This window comes from Oreochromis niloticus, linkage group LG12, assembly GCF_001858045.2.
Source record: "Oreochromis niloticus isolate F11D_XX linkage group LG12, O_niloticus_UMD_NMBU, whole genome shotgun sequence".
Taxonomy (NCBI): Eukaryota; Metazoa; Chordata; class Actinopteri; order Cichliformes; family Cichlidae; genus Oreochromis; species Oreochromis niloticus.
The window spans coordinates 29,194,694-29,218,119 of NC_031977.2; the positions used below are offsets into that span (position 1 = coordinate 29,194,694).

General features: G+C 39.6%; 1 protein-coding gene across 1 annotated transcript; it reads left to right on the top strand.

Annotated features, from left to right (window-relative positions):
• The first annotated feature begins 2,225 nt into the window (after positions 1-2,225).
• Positions 2,226-16,254, top strand: LOC102076298 (uncharacterized). The gene is made up of 13 exons (XM_013276864.3): positions 2,226-2,430; positions 4,005-4,164; positions 4,248-4,358; positions 6,482-6,676; positions 6,770-6,947; positions 9,749-9,932; positions 10,145-10,242; positions 10,408-10,794; positions 10,985-11,161; positions 11,530-11,717; positions 12,967-13,190; positions 14,623-15,211; positions 15,588-16,254. Exons 2-13 carry the CDS (start codon positions 4,057-4,059, stop codon positions 15,600-15,602), a joined length of 2,454 nt encoding a protein of 817 aa, XP_013132318.2. The 5' UTR covers positions 2,226-2,430; positions 4,005-4,056; the 3' UTR covers positions 15,603-16,254.
• The last annotated feature ends 7,172 nt before the right edge of the window (positions 16,255-23,426 follow it).

The following is a 23,426-nucleotide window of genomic DNA, read 5'->3' on the forward strand; positions in this document are numbered from 1 at the left end:
CAGCTTTATATAGTCACAAAATATACAAGAGGGAAATTAAAAATATTCCAGCTCTTTGGTTCTCACGAAGAGAAGCAGAATAAATATTGAGTAATGTAACCTGTCCCCTGACAGCAGGATATTACATAAGCTGTATATAAAATGCAGTGATGTATGGCTCTAACACAGCTTATGAACGCCAACATCAACAATCAATTTGGCCTCACTTCAACGTATTCACAGCGGCAACTTATATTTCCACACTGACCACTGATGACTTTTACAAATCTTGACTCTCAAAAGGTGCTGAGCAGAAAAAAAGTGACAAATTACTCCCTCTGCAGTGCACCACTCACATAATGCATCACATCATGGATGCTGAAGGGCGGAGGTGTGCGGCGAACCCACAATAAACTGACACATTGCTTCAGTGAACATGGCAGGAAGCAAATGCTGGACTGCCAAGCCAAATACGCTCAGACCTCCTATCAGTTTATGAATGTAATGGATCCAGCAGGCAGAGGGAGCCTGTTGGCCTCCGGGGGCCCTTTGAATGTGCCACGGCACATAAGAAACTGCGTGGAGCCAGCGTTCGCTTGGCAGATCGGGCTTTTTGAGAGAGCTGAGGCGTGCGCACAGTGCAACCATTCAGACATCTCACAGAGGAGAGATGAAGAGAGAATGAGCAGGTCTTTATGGGCAAACATCAGGAAAATGACTGTTATATAACAATAACAGTACATGATGGGAATGCCTACAGTCTCTGGTGAACTGATGAAAGGAGACAAACATGTAGAAGGTCTCTGACAAAACTTTTAAATTTCAGTTAATTTTTAATTGTGCTTTATGTCTGGATAGATGATGTTCACATGTGTGACTGTCTCACACAACCCTTCATATTTCATTAGTATGTTTCTTAAGCCGCTGCTAACATTTATAACTTAAATGGCACTAATAAACCAGAATGTGTTCATTTAAATGATAATTTTACTTTTTTTTTCAAATCTGCTTTGAAACAACAACAAACATTGAAATATTATTTTTACTTGCTGTAATTATTCCTCTTGGCAACACCAGCATCTTAAAGATCTGTTTCTAATGAGTCTGATGTGTCTTAACTGTAAGTGGATAAAGTGTGTAGCCTTTGGTTCAGTGAAAGAATACACACAAAAAAGTTTATTTGAAGGTAATTTGAGGCAAACGCAGACTGAGTTCAAAAATTAAGTGAGCATCTTGCAAAGCTGGGTCTTTTATCACCATATTCCCTTCTTTAATTGTTGCTCCAAAAACCTTATCTATAGTACAAAAAAGCAGAAAGGACTGATATCCTATTCCAGTGAAAGGCTGGAAGTGTGAAAGATCACTTTCACTGATTATCAGACTTCCTCACAAAGCTTTATATAAGCTTAAAGTGAATTATAATGAATACTTTGGGAATGAATGTGTAATAAAAAGTATGTAATGAACACTTATACTGAAAAGACTTCATGGCAAGGATGACTATTCACTGCTCAATTGGGCACCTTCGCAGTCGTTTTAAGACAGATTTAATAATAGGTGATGTGACATTTGAATAATCACAATTTCTTTTTGAAGCAATTTATTATTTTCTTTTGAAATTTTGCCCATTTTTGTTAAAATTGTTGACGAGTGATGCTTACTGAGTTCACATTGCTCTTTATGACAGCTGGTGCCGCTGCTAATGAACCATGTAATGTGGTTACAAGCTCCAGAATAAGCTGATTGGTTATGTTTTTAACTCTATCATGTTTGCAGTTTATCATCACTCCCTTTTTCTTTGCTAACTGTTGTTGCAGTGCAGAAAATTGTGGCATCAGTCTTTAAAAAAGTTGCCCAGAAGTGTGATTGACTCCTATTCCAGTAAAAGTAGCTGTAGCAATCATTCTATCCCCTTCCACCCTGGAGGTCTCTGTGCAAGAACCAGACTGTATTTGCTAAAAAACACAAGTGCAGCCATTTCTCAAAGAATGCCGAGTGTAGAACGTGTAATGTAAAGATGACCTAGTTTCACCAGTTGATGTGGGTTGGAGCATTTGTTGTAACATACTTCATTTTTGTTGCAGCAAATTTGTTAAAAATTGCTCATGACAAATTGGGGAAAAGGTTTAATGAAATTGGTGACTCTGATTCATGGTCATAAATCTGTGTTCAATCTCCTCAATTTACATTTTCTATTAGCGTGGTAAAAAAAAAAAAAAAAAAAAAAAAAAGAATAGTACATGCAGTCAATGCGAAAAGCAAAGGTCAAAGGCGATTAATGATGTATGAGGTACCAATGTCAGGTGACGGGGACTCTGTGCCAAAGGCGTCGGCTGCTCAGGTGTCACTGGCTTTGTGAAGAGAGCAGAGAACAGGAGATCAGCAGCTGTGGACATATCACATCACCAGGTGCAAACACATATTCAGCTTCATACCTGGACAAGACAACAGGTAAGATTCTCTGTCCTCTCTGGGTTTATGAGAAAAATTGGTGAGTGAGGAAAGAAGAAAGATTTTAAACACCTCGTAATGTAATAATGTTTTGAGTACTTGCTGTGCTTCCTTGGATTTGCAGCTTTAAAATACAATAAGCAATAATGGAGAATAGAAAGAAACTTTAGGAATCCATTTTATTTTATTTTATTTTTATTTGTATGGAGGGCATTTATTTATTTTATTTATTTAATTTGCACTAATGTAGTTAGTTTAATAATTAATTAAAATAGTTATTAAGCGGTAAACCTACAAAAAAGAATTAAAAATAAATGTAAATATAGTGGTAGGAATTAGCTATGAATACTTCAGAGCCAATATATTTAGAAATGTATAATGAATTTATTATTACTACAATACAAGTAAAAATGCTAAATATGATTTAATATGTTGTTAGTACTGCATACATGTAGTACTAGTAAAACCCAAAATAAAGATGTTTTGTTTCTTTCAGTTTTTATTTTTTAATGGCCCTCAAAACTACAATATTTGATCAGATTAGACATACCATAGGTTAAACATCTGCAGATGCTACATCACACTGTCATCTATCTATTTACGTATGCAAACAAGAAGCAAACAGCCTCTTGTTTGCATATGTTTTTCTCAGTTCTAGCTATATTAAAGGCTTAAAACAAAACATATGGGCCATTAAGAATAGCCATTTAGACAATAAACCAGACTGCCAAAAAGAAACACTTCTTTAGACCAATTTTTTTAGTCTTGGAGGCTGGGGCGCATTCATGCATACGCAGGCTACTAATCTCAGGGGGATGGCTGTGTGCCTGCTGCCTCCTCTCCCAGAAGCACTCAGCACAGCAGATGACATGGCTGCGGATGACGCGATTAGATTACAGATCCTGAAATTCATCGGTAGGCTGTAAAAGAAAAAAGAAAGCTTGTTAGTGAATTAAGATGTGCCTTCTTAGTTTTAGATTTATCATATTTGTATTTTTTTTAAACACATTAGGTGCTGAGATGGGGAATGGACTTCCAGCAAAGACTGCCTCGATTTATTCACTGAGCTGCAGGATCACAGTGACCTTACAACTTAAATGAAAAGAGAAGGTCCCAGTACATTTGTTTCTGCAGACTCTCACCTAAGGACCTTATATAATCATAATCTTTTCCTGACTAAACTATAATATACATCCTACTCACTGTGAAAATTATAGAGCTTTTCTGTTGCTTCCACCCAGGTTTTCATTTAATTATCTCACACAAAAAACTTTATAATACCATCTTTAGGGAACCATAACAGTACAGCTCAGGAAGGTAATAATAGGAACATAGGAACATTACCATGATCACAGACCTTTGAATCTCTACCCACATCTTTAATTTATACCCTAATGGTAATATTGTAAAATTAGTGATTATAGAAATGAAAGCACCATTGTCAATAGCCTGGCTGAAGAATGGTTAGCAGTACCTTTATCTTATTATTATTTTACCGCAAAGTGTTTACAGTGTTCCAGGTGTCTACTTTAACTTGTGATAGTCATACTTTTTCCTCTTACTAACTGTAAAAGGTGGAAGAAAACCTTTGACGGTATATATTCAAAAACACGTGTTGCTGCGAGAATGGAGTCGTATCAGAAGGAGTCGATGAGAAGAATCAGACGGAACAGCAAGACTCTCCTTCAGGATCTCTTTTACAGAGGAGTTCACGGAGGAGACAGAGACACTCCTGTGAGTCATTCTATGGGCATGTTTCTGATCCATGTCTGACATTTCATCTGAGCATTCTCCTTTTCTGAATATTTTTTAAACAGATCCCAGCTCAGCCTAGAGATGCTAAAATGATCCATTCCATTGCCAGTCTGATCAGAGCAAAAAGCAAGCTTCTCCTCCTTGAGAATCCAGACACTGTGGAGATCTACAAGGTCAGAAAAATCTTGAACAGCATGCTAATTTGATCAAATTAGTGACAAGTCTGTTTTTTTTTTCAACACATGAGGGAACCTAACATATAGTTTTTTATTTTACTTAAGTTTTATGACCAGGTAAACTCTGAAGCTCTCTATTCACAAAGTTTATTTACTGAGTGGGAATATAAATGAGAATTAAAAAATATTACAAAACTCAAATATACATACAGGGTCACTCACCAGCCATTTTATTTATAGGTGGATCACTGTAGTATTAGGATGGACTCCCTTTTGTCTTCAGAACTGCCTTAATTTTTGTCGGACATATAGACTAAAAATGGTGATGGAAACTTTCCTCACAGCTTTTGGTGCATGTTGACATGACACATCAAACTGTTGCTGCAGATTCATCAGACCAGGCAAAAGTTCTGATGAATCTTCTATTGCTCATTTTGGGCCAACCTGTTCAAATTATAGCCTTAATTTCTGGTTCTTAGTTGACAGGCGTTTCGCCCAGGGTGGTTTTCTGCTGCTGCTTCAAGGTTTGACGTGTTGTGCATTCAGAGATGCTCTTCTGCAAACCATGATTTTAACAAGTGGTTATTTGAGATATTGTTGGCTTCCTATCAGCTCAAAGCACCCTGGTTATTCTGCTCTGACCCCTGTCAAGAAGGCACATTCACCTAGCAAACTGCTGCTCCCTTCGTATATTTACCTTTATGGGGCCATTCTCCAACAACCACGCAATGTTTAAAGTCACTTAAATAACTTTTTTTCACTCATTCTGATGCTCAGTTTGAATTCCAGCAGGTCATCTCGACCATATCTATATGCCAAAATGCAGTGAGCTGCTGTCATGTTGTTGGCATTAGATATTCGCATTAACAAGCAACTGAAAAAGTATACCCAATAAAGTGACTGGTGAGTAAATATATACATGGATTGCATATGAAATCCCACAAAAAATATATAAGAAGAGTGTTGGTATGATACCCATCATATGACAGACCTGCTTATTACAGTGGATGCAGCAGTATTTCAGTCTTGAGTTAATTAAAATTTCAAGATTTGAAGGTGAAAAATGATCAAAGAGGCAATGATCAGGACTGAGATTTTACCAAATAGGTCATTTCCTACACTATAACAACTAAATAGTTTGTTTCTTTTGTCTGACCAAAAGTCATTCAGAATTTAAAAAGAAAAAAAAAAAAGAAGAAGTAAAGCGTTACTTTGTTTGATCCCAGCAGTGAAATGTGTTCTCTGCCAAACTTAACTATCAGAAGCAGCAGCAGCAGACAGCAGCCCTGGGGCTCCCATGAAGCAGCTACAGCTGTTTAATGAGAACCATGATGCAGAAAAAGCACCATAACATGTTTTTAGAGAAACCAGATTGTACAAATGGAAGTGTTCCCTGACAGCAGCGCTGACCACTATGCCAGTGTGCAATGCCTATTAACATGTCATTATTATATTATTACATGAGTACGTAATACTCAGTGGTCAGACAATACCTGTCGCCCCTACCTGTCATCAAACTTTTTTATTTATTTATTTTTAACCTCAATTAAAGTTTCATGTCTTATCAAACACAGTTGTGATGCAGTTGCATGGCAACGACAGGCAGACAGACATGTGAAAGTGTTCAAAACAGACCTTGAGGTAGTTCCAGTAGGTGTCTCCAGGACCATATTTTAACTGATACAGACACAGAGCCACAGAGTGAAAACAATGCCAGCTACACTATCATAGGTGGTAATAACAGTAATACAAACAGACTGGGAGAGGGAGGTACAGAAGATATACAACACCTATTGTATTTTATTTCTTTTTTGTGTATTTTATTGCAGCCGTAGATCTCTGTGGCTACCATAACAAGTAATGCATTATTTTCTGTAGCATAACTCTAAATCATTTCATTCAATAATATTTATGGACAATGATAAAATAAAGTATTCTTTTTAAACTGTTCTTCGAAATGTTGCATGTATCTTGTATTCTTATCATTTTTAACTTTGTAATATATTGCATTATTTAATTTAGTTCAGTCTGTTACTGTTCTTATTGTCTTGGAGCAACTGTAACCAAATCATTTCGTTAGGGATTAATAAAAGTATTCTGATTCTGATCGTCTCATGTAGCTGAATGAGCCTGGAGCCCATTCTACCAGACCTGGAAAAGGTGATGTTTATCTCCCAGCCATCACAGCTAAGGCTTCAAGTCTGAACTCAATCAGAGGCAGTCTGAGTCAGTCGTGCCCTTACCTATATGACAAACGAAGAGGATCCTTCTCCTCAGTGGCTTCTCAGAAAACAGGAGGTCGCACTGCAAAACAGGTAGGCTGATATTTTGCTTGCAACAAACCTGAATTAAAACATGTTTTAAACCCTTCTTCTTACGCTGTGCACGTTCTGCCTTCCTCTTATCAGAGCAGCCTTAAGGTACAAAAAGAGGCAAAGAAATCCAATGTCACTGTGACAATGACCTACCTTGGACAAAGACATCGGAATTTGGGGCTCGGGTCAACTCAGGATGAACTGAAAGTACTCCAGCAAGTCAATGGAGGAGAGAATATTTGTGTCTTCAAAGGCCTCGTAACTCCAGGCGGTAGGAACTGTTAAAGTTGAAACCGTATCGTTTGAATGGCAAACACTGATTCAGAAATTCGTTTTTTATATTTCTTTATATTTGACTCCCTTTTGCAGATTTTAAGGTGTTTTCTGCCATTAAGGGGGTAAATGGTAAATGGCCTGCATTTGTATAGCGCTTTTCTAGTCCATAGGACCCCAAAGCGCTTTACACTACATTCAGTCATTCACCCATTCACACACTGGCAATAGCAAGCTACATTGTAGCCACAGCTGCCCTGGGGCGCACTGACAGAGGCGAGGCTGCCGAACACAGGCGCCACCGGGCCCTCTGACCACCACCAGTAGGCAAACATGGGGTTAGTATCTTGCCCAAGGATATTTGGCATGCAGCCAGGATGCAGCCTGGGATCGAACCACCGACCTTCTGATTAGTGGCTGACCTGCTCTGCCACCTGAGCTACAGCCACCCAAAGTAAGAGAAAGAAATGAGTGGCATTAAGTGTCCACTGCCACAAGCTTAATTCCTCATCAAAGCAACATTTTAATGAGAATGATGAGAACACTGCCCTGAGGCAGAATTTTAGCCGAACACCAATAAAAAGCTGATGTGTGACCTGATGCACTGTCATCGCATAAAAAAAGTCAATAGACAAGACAAGTTATTTCATCTTTGCAGTCGGTACATGTTGATATACACTGTACAACCATCACTCCAGGGAAGGAATCTCAATGTCAGGCAAGAAAGAGGTTATGGATTTCTGCTTCAGACTGCATGTGTGATGTGTTTACAAAATCCTCGGTAGGAATAAAACAAAGGAGCAGACAATACACAGAAGCACAATCCAAACAGTCTATATAGGATCCCACAAAGTCATTGAGATATGTCGTGACTATTATTGCATTGGTTTTACACTATCTATACAGTGATATGTGATTTTGATGGCAAGAGTGCAGTGACCATTACATACAGATTTAGTTCAATTTAACATTTTGAAATAATGTTTTGTTTCCAGTTAAGTTTATTTTAATAAAGTATGTTTTTTCGGGGGCGGTGTAGCACTGTTGCCTTATAGCAAGAAGGTTTAAGTTAGTTTAAATAGTGATTATGGCAACTTGTTCAAGGTTTACCCTGCCTCTCGCTCTATGGTGGGATAGACTCCAGCTCCCACTCTCTTTGAATTGACTAAGCAGAATAAAATTAAATAGAGAGTGTAAAATGAAACTGTCTGACATATCTGTTTTTTAAAGATATTTTCAGACACCAATCAATGGCTGGAACTGCAACATAAATTGCACTTGGATCTGCGTCCTGTTTTGAGTATTGCATCTCATGATTGCACCTAAAAAGGGTCTCTTAAAGTTAATGTTACTATTCCCAAATGGAAGTTGCAAAAAGAAGAAGAAAAATTGTAAAATGGTTTTTGTGTTACTCACTGATGGTGAGTTAGATAACCACTGTCAGCTTAAGAGTGAAATACAATATAGCGATGCGTGACTAAAGGTTTACTGAAATCTCTAAAAACCACAGAACCAACCAGGATGTGGTATGGTTCCAGTGCTGTCAAAGTGGAGGTTCATCCTAGAATCAAATAAACATGTTGTCTTTCTGACCTCTGGTTCCATTTATCCATCTAGATAGTTTCAGTGTGAGTCACTCAGTTTTGGAGATATAGCCTGCAGAGAACTATTTTCCTTCCACTGAACTACATCTGCCAATCCCACTGCACTGAGGGAAGCCTATGGTCTAGCCCCGACAAAAAGCCCGTGCACAACAAAGCAAACAACATTAACATTGATGGTGTCTGCTAAGAACTTGTGTTGACTCTGGTGTCTTCTTGTCTGAGCTGTAACGCTAGCTAGCCACATTACTTCCTTTGGTCTGGTTAGAGGACATAGTAGAAAAGAAAAGAGAGAAGAGTTCCTGAATGAAACTGCTCACACCAAAGTTAATGTTTTTTTTTGTTTGTTTGTTTTTATTGAATCATAATTTCTGAAACAACACATTGCTGGTGAACCTCTCAGATGTATTTTTTGGCACTTTGAGCACCACAAGGTGAGTTCTGTCTGGATCCAAGATTTTTAACAGAAGTCTGATACTGTATCTCTACAGCCAATGTCACCAAAAACTGGGCAACTCAATCCAAAGCAATTTAGAAGAATAAATAACGCTACCTGTAGCTACCTGTAGCGTTATTTATCCAGAGGAAGAAGAATCTGCAGATTGATTTGGGGATAGACTAGCGCTGTATCTCTGTGTTTTTTAGGCCTACTTTTAAACTAAACAAGTTGAGGCAGCAACAGATTGAACACAATGTTTAACTAAAGATGGAAGCAGTGCCAAACATCACCACATGATGACAATAAGCAAAGATAAAGTAAAATTTAATTAAAATCATAAAAGTGATTTCGATCTCCAAATGCAACCAGTGATGCTATCAATTATGACAAGTGTTTTGGCCCCAAGTCTTTTTGTGGGTTTTGCTGCATGTGTGTGTGTGTGTGTGTGTGTGTGTGTGCGTGTGTGCGTGCGTGCGTGTGTGCGTGTGTGTGTGTGTGTGTGAGAGAGAGAGAGAGAGAGAGAGAGAATAAGAGCTGTGTCTTGCAGGAGTTTTTTGTGTGACACATGAGATTGCAGGAAATGCAGAACACCTGGCCACTGTTTTTGTGCACCACAAGCCAGTTGTAACACAAGACAAATGCATAAAAAACCATTCCCGAATGTGATGACCTGCAGCAAGAAAAGCCAAACAAGACTACCTTCTAAAAAGATCAAACAATATCTACAATCTTAATATTTGTGTTGCTTGTATCTTTCAGAGCAGTTCCAGTTTTTGTCTCAGAGACATAGAGGTTACCCATTCAGTGCTTCTTTCTATGTCAATGGCATCATGGTTACCAGGATCAGTTCCTGCTGTGAGTACCGCTACACTCCTGGCTTCCAGCAGGGGAGGAAGAGCTGCTTCAGATTGACTTGGCTGGCTGGTGGGATACCCTGCTACAGGTAAGATTACATCCTCTGAGAGACAGACAGCATGGCACTGGCAGAAAAATGAGAATTTAATACCAAATGTCAAAACATATTGGGTAAATCCATTGTTTTCCAGATATAATGTGTTGTGGGTGGACACTGAGGAAAAAGGAAGATACAAGATCAGGGGATGATGTTGGTACAGCAGGTAGAATATAATGAAAGCACATTTTCATCCCTTTCAGATGCACAAGTCTCCGAACCAAATACAGCTCCAGCCAGCAGCTGAACAACAGTACAAAGGAGAACTTAAATCTTTCTCTAGAGCAGAGCACTGGCAATGGTACAAAGCCTGGAATGAGGGCCTCAATTTTCCATTACTTCCTAAAGCTTTTCATCAACATTTTTTGATATCAGGCCCAGTCCTTGATTTTGATCAACTAGTTTAAAGACAAAATGTCTCACAAAGCATTTTTTCCTTCTCATTTTGTCTCTAATGTTTCCAAAGCAGGCGTCATCGAGTCATGTCCATCATCCCCTCTATTTATCCCAGCCAAACCTGTGAAGAAATCAGTGAGGAGGACAACAAAACACACCAAGGAGGGCAGCAGAGGATCAACAGACAGCGAAGACCTCCCTGTAGCGGGAATTAAAGAGACCTCCAAAAAGAAACGACGCAAGGGTCAAACTAATCAGAAGGAGAGCAAAGGCAAGACAGCTGAAAATGACAGAGGGGAAGGGAGACAAGACGGCAAGAGCTCAACGAGGTCAACAATCATGGAAAAATTTGAAGACAAGGCATCGTCTGCCAGACAAGAGCAGGACAGAGCAACCGGCCCTGTCACAATCCTGCATACGGGGCAGCCACCATTGAACACGACAAGCAAATTTCCCGGTATGCAAATTTTAATTTTAGTTGGTTTGATTCCTGTAAGACAAGACGGAAAAATAGGGGAAAATAGAATCTTCCGGCCTTTCAAGGGGAGATACAGATGACCTTCAAGCCTTCTGCCTGTGGTATCTCCATTTAATATTCTTTGCAGAGAAAAAAAAATGGAAAAGAAAAAGAGTGTTTCTTTTTAAAGATTCATTGCAGGATGAGGAAGCTCTGACTAAGCAGAACAGAGAGAAACAGAAGGGCCTTGGATCAAATAGGAAAAACAGAGATGGGGAAAAGCTGAAGGACTTCTATGAAGAATGTGTGGAAATGAGTGCTGCGTTGAAGCAAGGCCCAAGCAAACATCACTGGTTCAAGGCAAACAGTGAGTAAAGAAACCGCAGCACAGTAGGACCAAAGTGGAATCCCCCTGGAGAGCTGTAACTGATTTACATAATACACTTAAGCAGAAAAAGGTTGAATTTGCAAGAAAGTGATGCATTGAGAAATGTCTGCTTAAAGGAAGACGGATGACGTGTGGGAGAGGTTATGCAGATACACACATGCCTGTGTGCATAAATTTTAGCTGATCTGCTTTCTCTATTGCTCAAACAGAGGCACAAACTGAATTTTAGATTTTATTATTTACATTTTCAAATTAACCGCGGATATCAGTATCACTGCATGCACTTGGCTTCAGGACAGTTGGTTTTATTGCACCTGAGTTGTTTAATTTTCTTTCTGTATGCCAAGTCCTGGAGAGGTGCCGGCTCCAGAAGAGGCTGTCATCGGGCCCCAAAGCTCAACGCTCAGATGTGGAGCTCAGTGCAGAAAGTGACACCATTCTGCAGCATGATGGAAAGCCAGAGGAAGAAGAGGACAAGGCTAATCAGAGCGCTGGCACGGAAGAGTCCGTTAGAGAGCAAGACCTGCAGGCACAGGTGTGTGTATAACACAAATTACTGTGGTGAAACTGTGTTTTTGCCAGAAGCTTTCCTGGCATTAAATCACTGCCAAAAGCCTCGATTCAAGCAGATTCTTACATTCTGTGTTTTTGTTAGAGCAGGAATTGCATCTGCCAAATAATATAATGAAATGTCAACATTAAAAAAACAATTTGCCCATTAAAGTAATGCACGTTCCATTGTCCCACTTCTCAACTAGCTTTAAGGTTGTTCATGTTATTCCACACTCTGACTATATTACCGTGTTCCAGCTATTCACTAAATAATGTAGTGTTTACACAGAGAGAAACTCAGGCTTTTACTGAGTGCCACCATTTTCTCTTTTAATTACTGGTTCATATTTTTAGCTTTTAAGCACAAACGTCCCCCCCTGAGGAACTTGTCTTCAGACCTCCAAAATGTAAAATCTACCCTGATAACAGAAAGGTGGCAATATGTTTTAGGCATGTAACATTGATTTGGCAGATAAAATGTTGATTAATTTCATTCGGATGAATTCAGAGGATTAATTCTATTATTTGGGCTTTGAATACAAAGACGAGTTGTTCAAATGGTCACTGAGTTTTATCTGGGGCAGGCAGGCATTTCACTCGGTCATACCGATCATGATGAAAAAGCTTCCAACAGTGGCTGAAAAATTCCTCAAGGTCTAGCAAAATGGCACAGTAGACGTGGCCGACAGCCAGACCATATGTCTCCGGACTCTCATCTTGTCTGTGTTTAGAAAACCTCCAGCACCTGTCTCCCCCACATCTCTTTCCCACCCGACAACACATCTCACATTGTGTGCTGTTGCGCACATTTACAAACAGTAAATGCTTAATGTTAATATTCCTCTCAGGGCTCAGATGCAAAATGTATTTCTGTATGAAGGACAAAATAATAATCTGCACTTGTACAAATGTGATTTCTGTATTTTTATAACAGCTGCTTCTCTTGTAATTGAGGTAACCTAGAAGTTAAATGTAATATATTTATGTCTGTATCATATCTTTGCAATTCTGCTCTCGCATTCTGCACCACTCTACAACAAGATTACAGAAAAGAAGAATTCACAGATATAAAATATATATTCCACTCAGCACAGTGCTCTAGTTTTACTGTACGAAACTGTTCTTATGGATAACAGTATAACAACACTGTATTATAACAGTTTCATTTCCCGCACTGTAATTTTAGAGGGACTTACAATTTTCTTTGACTTTCTCTTGGTTTGTAAATGTAGCTTCATGCCATGATGACAGTGCTGAGCATGTCTGATGAGGTGGAGCAGCTAGTTCTGAGGAACACGGACCTCACAGATGACCTTCTGCTGAGCCTGGCGGGGGCACTAAAAAGCAGCCTGTCTGAAGTCACACTACTCAATCTCAACCTCAACCTCATTGGCCCCTACGGTGCTCACATTCTGCTGGACGTTCTGAGAGTGAAGCCCCAGGTCAAAGGCCTGCAGTAAGTCCTACGCTCCAGTGAGTCGTGTCTTATCAAAATCTGAGAAAGAATAACATTAGAATTCAGAAAACATGCCACGATCTGAAAGCATTTGAATATCACTTTTTTTAAAAAGAGAGAGAGACAGGAATATGAACTGAAGTGACAGTATAAAAATGCAGCAAATCCAAGAAACACAGTAACCAAAGTACTGGATATATAAGTATTACATTAACTGTATAGGAATTTCAGCCATTTTTATACACAGTCCCCCATTTTCAGCAGCTTATATTTAATTGGTTTCCTTATTATTATTGTGACGCATTAGGCGGATAAAAGTCTGGAGATGATGACGCTGTATTTGGTACTTTTCAGTGGAATTCTCCACACGAGGTCTAAAGAGAGTGAGAGAGCCCATCATTAGGCTATGACAGCAAAAAACTTTAGGAGTGACCAATTTAGGAATCTCGCCCATTCTTACAGGAAAACACTGTCGATAACGCCAAGACCAAAAGACGTGAAAAACCACAGAAGACAACCAAAGGGAATGATGGAAGCATTCTTTCCTTGGTTAGAAAAATAACTTTACTGCATAAAACCAAGTAAAGAACACAGTTGCTGCACAGCTGAAGGACTGATGCTTCACAGTGCAAACAATAAAACATACTGCAAAGGTGACCCAAGAGTTTCTCAAGGCAAAGAAATTTGGGATATTTTTTAATCATCGAGTCAGTCACCTGATTTTGATTGTTTTTATTTACTGAAGCCAAAACTTAAAGCATAGAGACCCACAAACAAGCGGTAAGCAAAGGTGGCTGCAGTAATTATCGAGACGGCGGCGGAGTGGTGAGAAAGACCGGCCCTCTATTTCTAGAAGGCCTTTGTTGGCGACAGTCAAGCTTGTGACCCAGTGTAATTATTGTGAGACTTCACTTTTTACAGATTAAACAAATGAGATAAGATTTTCAGCTAGCAGACTATTTTTAATACAGCCAATGAAAAGTGTATCTTCATCTCTTAAAGGGGAATAGAGGCAAAGATATTCCTGTAAGGGCGTAAAAATAATTTACCTGTGAAAACACATGAATATATTTCAGCATTATTCCCAAATGCACCAGTTCAGTTCTTCAGTTATTCAAAATCCTTAAATCTGCATTTAAAATACCAAATACATCAACAGGAAAAGGTGTAACAAATTATCAGGACATCCTGCAGTTTTCTGCAGATTCCATTTTACTGAAGCTGCAAAACAAAAATACACACACACAAAAATCCACCGTTTGTGTCATCCAGTGTCATCCCGTGTAAAAAAAAAAAGTCTTTCTGCCTGAACTTAGATGTCACATAAGAGAAAACTTAATATCAGGGTGCACACAGCTACATTTTGAAGTGAGTGGTTCATGGAGGCTCGAAAATAAATCTCCACAGTAACCTCTATTTTCTCTCTCTACAGCTTGTTTGGGAACAAACTGCGTGACCATGGAGTGCTGACCCTGTTGAACGGAATAGCTGAGCTGCAGGAACAAACAGCAAGAGCAGCTGCTGCTATCCAACAGGCTATGCTTTTCCCATCAGAACACAATATGCTACCTCAGCTGCCCTCTGGATGGAGCTCTTTCAGGCTTTTTACACTTTTAGAGCTGGATATTGGAGGAAATGGTTTGAGCAGTGATGGGGTGAAAGTGTTAGCATCATATATGAGATCCCATTCCTATCTTCAGTATTTAGGGCTAGCACAGACCAGCGGTGCCGATCTGGCAGCGTGGAAGGAACTTTTTGACAGCTTAAAAGGAAACAGCTCACTGACTCAGATCATCCTAGACGAAAATAACTTGGGTGACCCCGGGGTCAGGCTGCTGGCTGACATGCTGAAAGAGAACATGAGTTTGCGGCAGGTGGATTTAGACAAGAACTGCATCAGCGATGTGGGAGGAAATGACATCATGGGGGCTTTGCTTTGCAGGACACAGTTTCCACTGAGGCATCTGAGCCTCCAGGAGAACAACATCAGTGCAGGACTAATGAGCAGGATACAGGAGGAGGTAAAATATAAATGAGTCCTGCAGGGGTGGAAGAATACATTCGCAAACCCTGAAAAACTATGTGACATAAACAAAACACTGGCTTGAAAACTCAAGGTTTGTTGTTTACATTCCAGAGGTCAGAGAGGCAAAACCTGACTCATTTGACTTGTTTGACCATCAAACACACACACACACATAAAGAGCTCTTCCTTCCTATACCTGGGTGGCCCTGCTAAGAAACACTGCATCTCAGTTTAGTTCTGGCAGGTAGTGTGGGAGGCATGTTTACTTTGGTCTGGATGCATTTTCAAAGAGATATCAATGAACTGAACCTTATTTCTGTATGCCAAGGTTACATCTTCATCTTGATTTTTTTTTTCCTACTTCCCACCAGTGTTACCCCTCGTGACTCCACACCTACTTCGCTCAAATCGACTCCAGCAAGACTCCAGGCTCGTTGATCCATCTGTCATTCTATTGAATAATTTCCTGCCTTCTGACAAAAAAGAAACCACAGTGATTCATTCCACCCACAGTATTTACAAGTGGATGACTTACCCACGACATTTTCCCCCAGAGCATTGCAGTAGCTCTTCTCCACTTCTACAAATCAAAAGAGTTATGGACAGTCAACTATGCCACATCAACTACCCCTATTTTGTTGTCCTTGCATCTTCATGCGCTAGACAGCACTTCTATTCATAATCCAAGAAGCAAAACTAGGCCACACTCATCTGGATTTCAGGGCCGTCATCTCATTGTTCTACCAACATAGACATTCTGAGAATAACTGTACCTGTGATCAAAGCTTGTCAAAGTGGTAATTATCTCCTCCTCTCAAGGCTGCCAGTAGTGATTCTGTTGAAAATAACCCGTCCATATTTCATCTGCAGTCTCTGCGAATTCCTTTCTGCGGAACCCCGATAAAGGCGCTCCTCGAATCCCCAAGCGGATGACAGATAAATGAGACTGGTGTTCCTGAAGATTACATCTGCAGACGTTATCTGGCGTTGCCGTCGCACACTGAATAAGCTTCTTTTTGTGGTGTTTGTACATTTAGAATAAAGATGTCTAAATTGGGGTGTCATGATTTGTCAGGTCAATTCTTAGTCCTGCAGAAGGATGCTATCACAACTAAAATAAGCCCGTGTTTCTTTTTAGTTTTGACTGCTGATATTCTAAGATATTAACAGCCATGTTTGCAGCAGATTCAATACAGAACAAAGTGGTACACCATAACGCTTGGCTAAGCATAAGCTGGCAAACAAGAGTCACACTGTAATTCACAGACTCCTTCGATAAAGACTTTGTGCTTCTCTGTTACAAGTAAACCTCGGATCACTGACCCCATTGTCCATCTGCTAATGTATTTAGCCTGAAAGAAATCCTGCAGTGTTACAAGCTTCTTTCAGCTGCTTTTCCAAAAACAAGGCCTTCAACCAGAAGCTCAATCTGTTAGGAATTTACAGGTTGGCTAAAGAAACAGTTCCCCCTTTCAGGCCTTTGTAGATTACTGCGCAGTATCGCTTGCTGCTGTACAGTCACATAAGGTCTTGGAAGTGCTGTGATGTCCGCTGTTGTTTTAAAGTCAAGGTATAATCAAATCAAACACATCTTTCGTCACATTTGCCGATACTGCTAATGGATGAACTACCTAAATCCTTGAAAAACAAAGAATTGCTCTTACACAGCTGAAAGTAGCATAGGTAGGTGCTGCTGATACACTGGTACACGGGAGTAAGGTTTCAAATAAGCGAGACTGTGCTGTGGGGAATTGGATAATGGAAAGTCTTCAGAATTGAGTTTCTTGTCTCTGACTTAGGGCAAAAACAAAACAAATGAAGTGAACAATGGTTACCTATCCTCATGGGAAGTTCAGTGATTCAGACATTCTTTAGGGCAGGGTGATGCAATTTATTTCCACTTACAGTGTATAAATGGTCAGTGTCTGTTTGCAGAGCCATTAACTTTTGATGTCTTTGTAATTTTGTCCCACGGATACGCACAGGTGGATTCAAACTTCAAGCTAATTGGATTCAAACTTCAAATCTTAACACTCGCCATCTCTGTGACATGGCGAGTGTTAAGATTTGAATGAATGAAAATCCAGGATACGAAAAGAAGAGTGAAACTTGCTAATCTTAAATCAACAGGCTGAGCTTGTGTACTTGTTGGCAGCTGGTAGAGAAAGCAACTTATGCGAGGAGAAGGCAAAAATCAAATTCCAAACTATTCCTTATCTGCAGTGTGAATTACTGTGAAGAATAGGGCAGCTCAGATCTTTACATTTTTGTCATGCAGTATATATGGAAAACCAGAACCCAGCATTGTGCAAGACATTGATGTTCTACTTTTGTTGCCTGTTTGTGTTAGGTCCTGCCCCTGCCCCATTTCAGTGTGATTCTTCATGTATTTTTCAATCTTTTAAAAAGCTAAAATACCATATTGTATTATTTCCGGCGCCGAAGCATGCTGGGGGAGACTGAATCCACCTGCATCTATTCCACCATAACAGTGTGAGTCAGTGTATGACATGAGGGAATGGATGCGCAGAGGTGTATGTTGGTGTTGTGTGTTTTTATGGAAGCCTGGGGGTGTTGGAGCATCTGTTCTATATGCCAGATCTATGCTGACCACAGGCATACAACAATTTGTTTCAGCTACACAGCCCAAGTTGTGCATCTCAACCAGATGGAAGCTGCTTTTTGTTCATTTCGAATATTTCTTTATGTGGACTGGAGACAGGCTGCAAGCCCTGAAACATTGCTTGGCTTTGCGGCAGGCTAATTATAAAGAGTCAGTTTGCCAATTTATGACAATGCAAAACAAATCAGCTAAGCTCTCGTCTTTACAGAAAACTCTGCTCTCTTTTCATCTGTTGCAGTAAACAGAAGGGGAGCAGGAAGCTGATGTTTCTCATTCTTGCTGCACATTCAAAGCAAAGGATAAAAATGAGGGTTTCTAGATTTGTGAGATGTACTGTAGAGCTGCAGAGATCAGAGATCATCACAGGGTGCAATCCATAACGGAAGAGCAATTCACAAACGAGCTGTGATGAAGCTGCAGGAAAGTAAACTGTTAGTACTTCTACTGACATTCAAACGTAGTGTGTGGCATATTATGACAGGACTGGTTTAGAAAATGAGCAACCTAGTGAGTGAGGAATTTTTTTACCCCTCAGTTATTAAACCACTGTTTGTTCAGCACACGCTGCATCGCCACCTTTACTAGTACACTGTGTGACACAGTATTATGAGGATGCTGAATGAAGAGTTTTAGAGTCCGCTCCTTGAACAATGGCTCCTGCTGCTGTTTGACATTTGGCAGAAAGAGCAGCTTTTCAATATGGATTATTCATCAGCGGTTTGATCCCCCACTCAAATGTCACCACAACAATGCCTCTGACTTGGCAGCAGCGTCTGTCTTTCTGCAGCTCCACGGGGTAAGGAATTGGCAATAATTACCACATCTAATGTGGCCTTCAGACAGATTGAGTCTTTGTGTTCTAGCACAACTTCAAATTATTATTATTACACTGTTAAAGAGGGTTAAAATCTTGAGTTACCCTATCACTGCATTATTGTGTTCAGTGCACTGACTTATAATGTATTCTAAAAAAAAGTAGCAAAGATGGCCGATACATGACCTGGTGCAGCATATCAGGATGAACCAGATGACTGGTGCATTGTGTTATTCTGGAGTGTAGAGGGGAAAAAAGTTTATATGTATGTATGCATGCGGCAAATAATGTGTATTTCTTTTAAACCTGCATTGAATAACAGTTTGTGTGACATAGCACAATAGGCTAATAACATTAAAAGGAAAACTGCTAATATGCTAGAAAATGTTAAATATTAACAATCTGAAACAACTCAGAGGAACAATGTTATTAACTTTATTTTCACTTTTCTGTCCCCGTTGACAAATTTCAGTCCAATATTCTGTCTCACTTTGTTTCCACAAATGCCCGAGACAAAAAAGCCACTACAAAATGATCCACACTGTTGAACTTTACCAGTCTGTAAAGTTAATATTCCCACAGCTGCCTTCTGTAGGAATATTTAAGGCGAGAGCCGTGAGACTAAACTGTAAAGTTTAGGTTCAGGTGCAGCTAGGTAGATTTGCTGTGCAGTAGATAGGTTGTCTTTACATGTGCACAGACAGAGTACAGCCTAGAACTAACATAATATACTATTGTTATGGTAGAACAAAGTACAAAGTATTTCTGGGCTGAACATCAAAACAGTGTGCTTTCAGATGTTATCATTCTTTTTGTAGTTGAGGGGAAAAAGCAGCATTGTTAGTAGGGAAATGAAATGAATATAGTAGTATTTGATACTATTATATCACTTTTTTCCTCCCCAAATTTCCTGTTGTAATATATGGAATGGGTAAACAGAACACCAGGGCATGCTCTTATTGGATCCAGCTGTGCCTGAGCAGAGTCTGCTGCATTCGGCTGGCCCCATTTCCCCAAGACATGAGAGTAAAACAAAAGAGTCTGTGTTTATCAGACAAGAGTTTCCATCTCTAGAGCATGACATGAAAAGATGTGCCATGTGTTAAGCTCATATTTTAGGGTTTGTTGTAAAAATAGAACAGAATATCCAAAAATATCCCATTTATGTTTTTACTCAAATTGAATCCAAATTTAATTGAATATATCACCATAAATCTTAAACTGTGCAAACTGAACTGTTGCATATAACTAATTAGCACTCAGTTGAACAAATTTCCCTCGATGCTAATTGCAATGCTAGTTACAACGACACTGTCTGCAGGAAAATCCACCAATTTTCCACACACACAGAACTTCTCACTGGGGTCCTGTGAAGAAGAGAATATGCTACTAAAATACTCATAGAAAATCTTGCAGCTTTTCCATCAAAGCTAATTCATGCTTTCCACTAAAACAAGCTTTTGGCCTGAACTGCGAGGATGCAGGAAAGTATTTGCTTGGATTGGAAGACGACTCTTGTGAAACTGCTGTCAGGTAGAAAAACAGAAATGTAAATCCCAGAGGCCAAACTGAAAAGAGTTCTCAAACTTCTTCGTGTCAAGGACCACCAACATGCATCAGACCACAAACCTTTATGTGCCCAAAGGAACCGTATCTGGAAAGACTTCAAATACCTACAACACATAACATTTTACTGCCTGTGTTACATAGGAAAGCTATTACTGAAGAACACTCCGTTACACAAAAAAATGTGTATTTTATTGGACAAATGGGCCCTGCCTAAAACCTAAAGGGCCCAGCTTATCTAGAAAATCATTTAGAGTGTAAATGATTTAAATATATAATTATTTTTTCAGGAAGCATAAATAGGTTTGGGTCTGAGTGAAGTGAGGATGGAAAATACATACGCCATTAGTTTTGATTGTTGATAATATAAAAGTAAAATAGAAGGTTTTGCTAGGAATTACCTTACAATTTAGGACAATTAATTTAGGGAATTGCTAATGAAAATAATTACCTTTCTTTTAGATGTGTGGAGAGGCTCATGCCCACACAGTGGTATGAAACTACTTATTATTGAATTATTGAAAACCAATTTTAGGCCTATCCATAGGCAGGATCTCTGAAAAAAAAGAAAAGGAAAATTCACAAAAGGTAGGTGAAAATGTAAAAACTGAACAAAATCAAAAATAAAATAAAAATAAAGATGGATAAAAAAATACCACATATCATAAGACCACAACATAACCATATGATTGCAAAAGCCTGCTAACCTTTGTTTGTTATTAGCCGAGAACTCGGAATAAAAAGTCACCGATGACAGTAAACACCCAGGCACGCAGGGGGTTAATAAGTCCTTGATGTACTCTGGAGCAAAGTCGTTTAATGCTTTAACAATGATTAGCAAAATATTAAAATCAATATGGAACTTAACAACCAGTACTGCAGTAATGTACTCATACTTCTTGGTGCCAGTTAAAATCCGGGCAGCATGGTTGTGAATCAGTTGGAATCGGTGAAGCGAGCTCTAAATGATGCCTGTATAAAAAGCACTGAGACAGTCGAAGTGAGAAAAAAGACCTATAAATTACATACATCTTTCATATACAGTTTGTCTAAAGATAAAATAAAGCTCTGAAGCTCGTTCTGTAATACGCTTTATTCTCTTACACAAAAGCTGAATTGCAAAAACAGCAAACTGGCAGATCTGTTGCACTTAAATAGACATGTTACCTGGTTTATACTTTAATGCTAAGCTGAGCTCAAAAGTAACCATCTGCTTCTTCTTCTTCTCATTTAACTGTTGGCAAGAAGATGAACAGGCATGCATCTAAGAACCCCTTGGCAGTTCCTGGGCAACAATTTGAGAATCACTTGCATAGGCTGCTGCAATAATCATTACAAACCCCATGAAACTTTACACTCCAGATTGAAGATCTTCCCCTAGGCTCTTCCACAGAACATAGCTCTCCTTGTCTGTAAACTAAAACTTGTGGTAACAAAAGCTCACATCCGGCGATGCTGAGACAGGTACATGGGAAATGCTCTTTCAAGGTGGTGAGCTCCCTTCCTTCCTGGTCATGAGAGGATGAACTGTGTGGGGACTCTGTGCGAGGAGAAGAGATCCAGTTGCAGACGGCTGAATTGGTGCTCTGTTGGGTCTCCCCTGGACACTGTCATAGCGTGTTTGTTGAAGGCGGGTCAATGAGGACTTTATTTGGCAGAGGAATTTCGCAGCACACGACAGTGCGTATGCACATACACACATACATGCACAAATTGGAATCAGTGCAGCCCTGCAACCCTGTTATAATGGTGAGAACGGAAGTAAACAGTGAAGAGGCAGGGGGTGAAAGGGGGCTGTCACAAAAAGCTGGTTTAATGGTTTAAATTTCACTTGATTAAATTAATTGTTCATTTGTCAAAGCGGAAATGTGTTCCTCGCATTTGCTGGGGTTTGGTTGGAGTTTGATGGAACTTGACACAGACAGAGTAGTTGCGAAGCACAAACAGCAGGAGTGTTTACACTGCAAATTTTCAAATGTCAGACAGATTACACTGAAAAAGTTCAGTCACACGTTTCACAAGAAGTTAAATATTTTTCGTAGAGCACAAGTGGATTGGGAGGTGAGTCCACAAAAGTACTTTCATGTGGTTTTGCTTCACCTTGACTGATTATGCAGATGGAAAAAGCCTCCAATTCAAATTCCTGGGGGTTTCTGTTGGCTCTAAAAATGTGTAAATTGCAACAGTTTCAGGTTTTTGTGACATGCAGGTTTGGCCAATAATATTCTTTGCTGACATAAATGATCAGAAGTATACTTTCAATATCAGCAGAAGTGCACAACAACTGAGAATGCACACACAGAAAAGTGCAGAGCAGTTTTATTATTTTTTGCAGTGTCAGTGTTGCTTTTGCTGGAATTTGGCAAATTAATAACTAGAAAGTAGCTGGAGGACCTGCTGTCATGTTGGCATTTTTGAAGCAAAAACTGACCACATTTAGCCAACATGGTAGAGTTCTGGGTTATCACTAAATGCTTGAAAGCATGACTAGTAAGTTGCACAGATGTCTGCTATTTAGTAAGCTAACAGTAACAGACTAATAAAAAACTGAAATTCACTCATAGCAAGCATTGTCATTTGTGAGATCAAAACCTGTGTGTCTGTGTTGGCACACTTATCACATGGCCACAGCCTGCACATCTGGTAGAAACTACCTATAGAGACCATTCTGCTGTAAAGTTGGGCATTTTAACATGAGAATCTGTGGAGATTGCTGAGCCAGCCTTAACCACAAGAGGAAGTGCAGTTGTTGAACTTCTGCGTGGACTTCATTTCTCAGCCCCACAGTTGCCATGAGGCAGTAAAGCGGTGAGGTCGCTACGCCAAAACTGCAAAACAGTTTAGAAATAGATCAAGTTCTGGAGGGGTGAATGCACATTCCACCACCTTTAGCATGCAGGTGACTTGTTGTGGCTGCTATGTGATTAGTTAGATTTCTAAACAAAAATACTCTTTATATCCCTGTACTCTTAGCAGATTTGTGGCAAACTGATGATGTAGGAGCATAGTGAGTATAACTGGAGCTTCCAGGTGCTAAAAAACCCCTTTACTAATCAAATCTTTCAGATAATAAACCCACAGAATCTTTTTGCTAAGTAAAACAGTGCTTAGATCAGAATGAATTAACCTTTATTATTAACATTTACAATGCTCTTTTAACTCCAGCAAGATATGACAGTGAGCACCGTTATCCACGTCATAACTGGA

Coding starts and splice junctions, on each gene's coding strand:
- LOC102076298 (XM_013276864.3), top strand. CDS start 4,057: ATGGAGTCGTATCAGAAGGAGTCGATGAGAAGAATCAGACGGAACAGC. Junction 10,795..10,984: donor CACGACAAGCAAATTTCCCG/GTATGCAAATTT, acceptor TTCTTTTTAAAG/ATTCATTGCAGGATGAGGAA. Junction 11,718..12,966: donor AGCAAGACCTGCAGGCACAG/GTGTGTGTATAA, acceptor TTGTAAATGTAG/CTTCATGCCATGATGACAGT.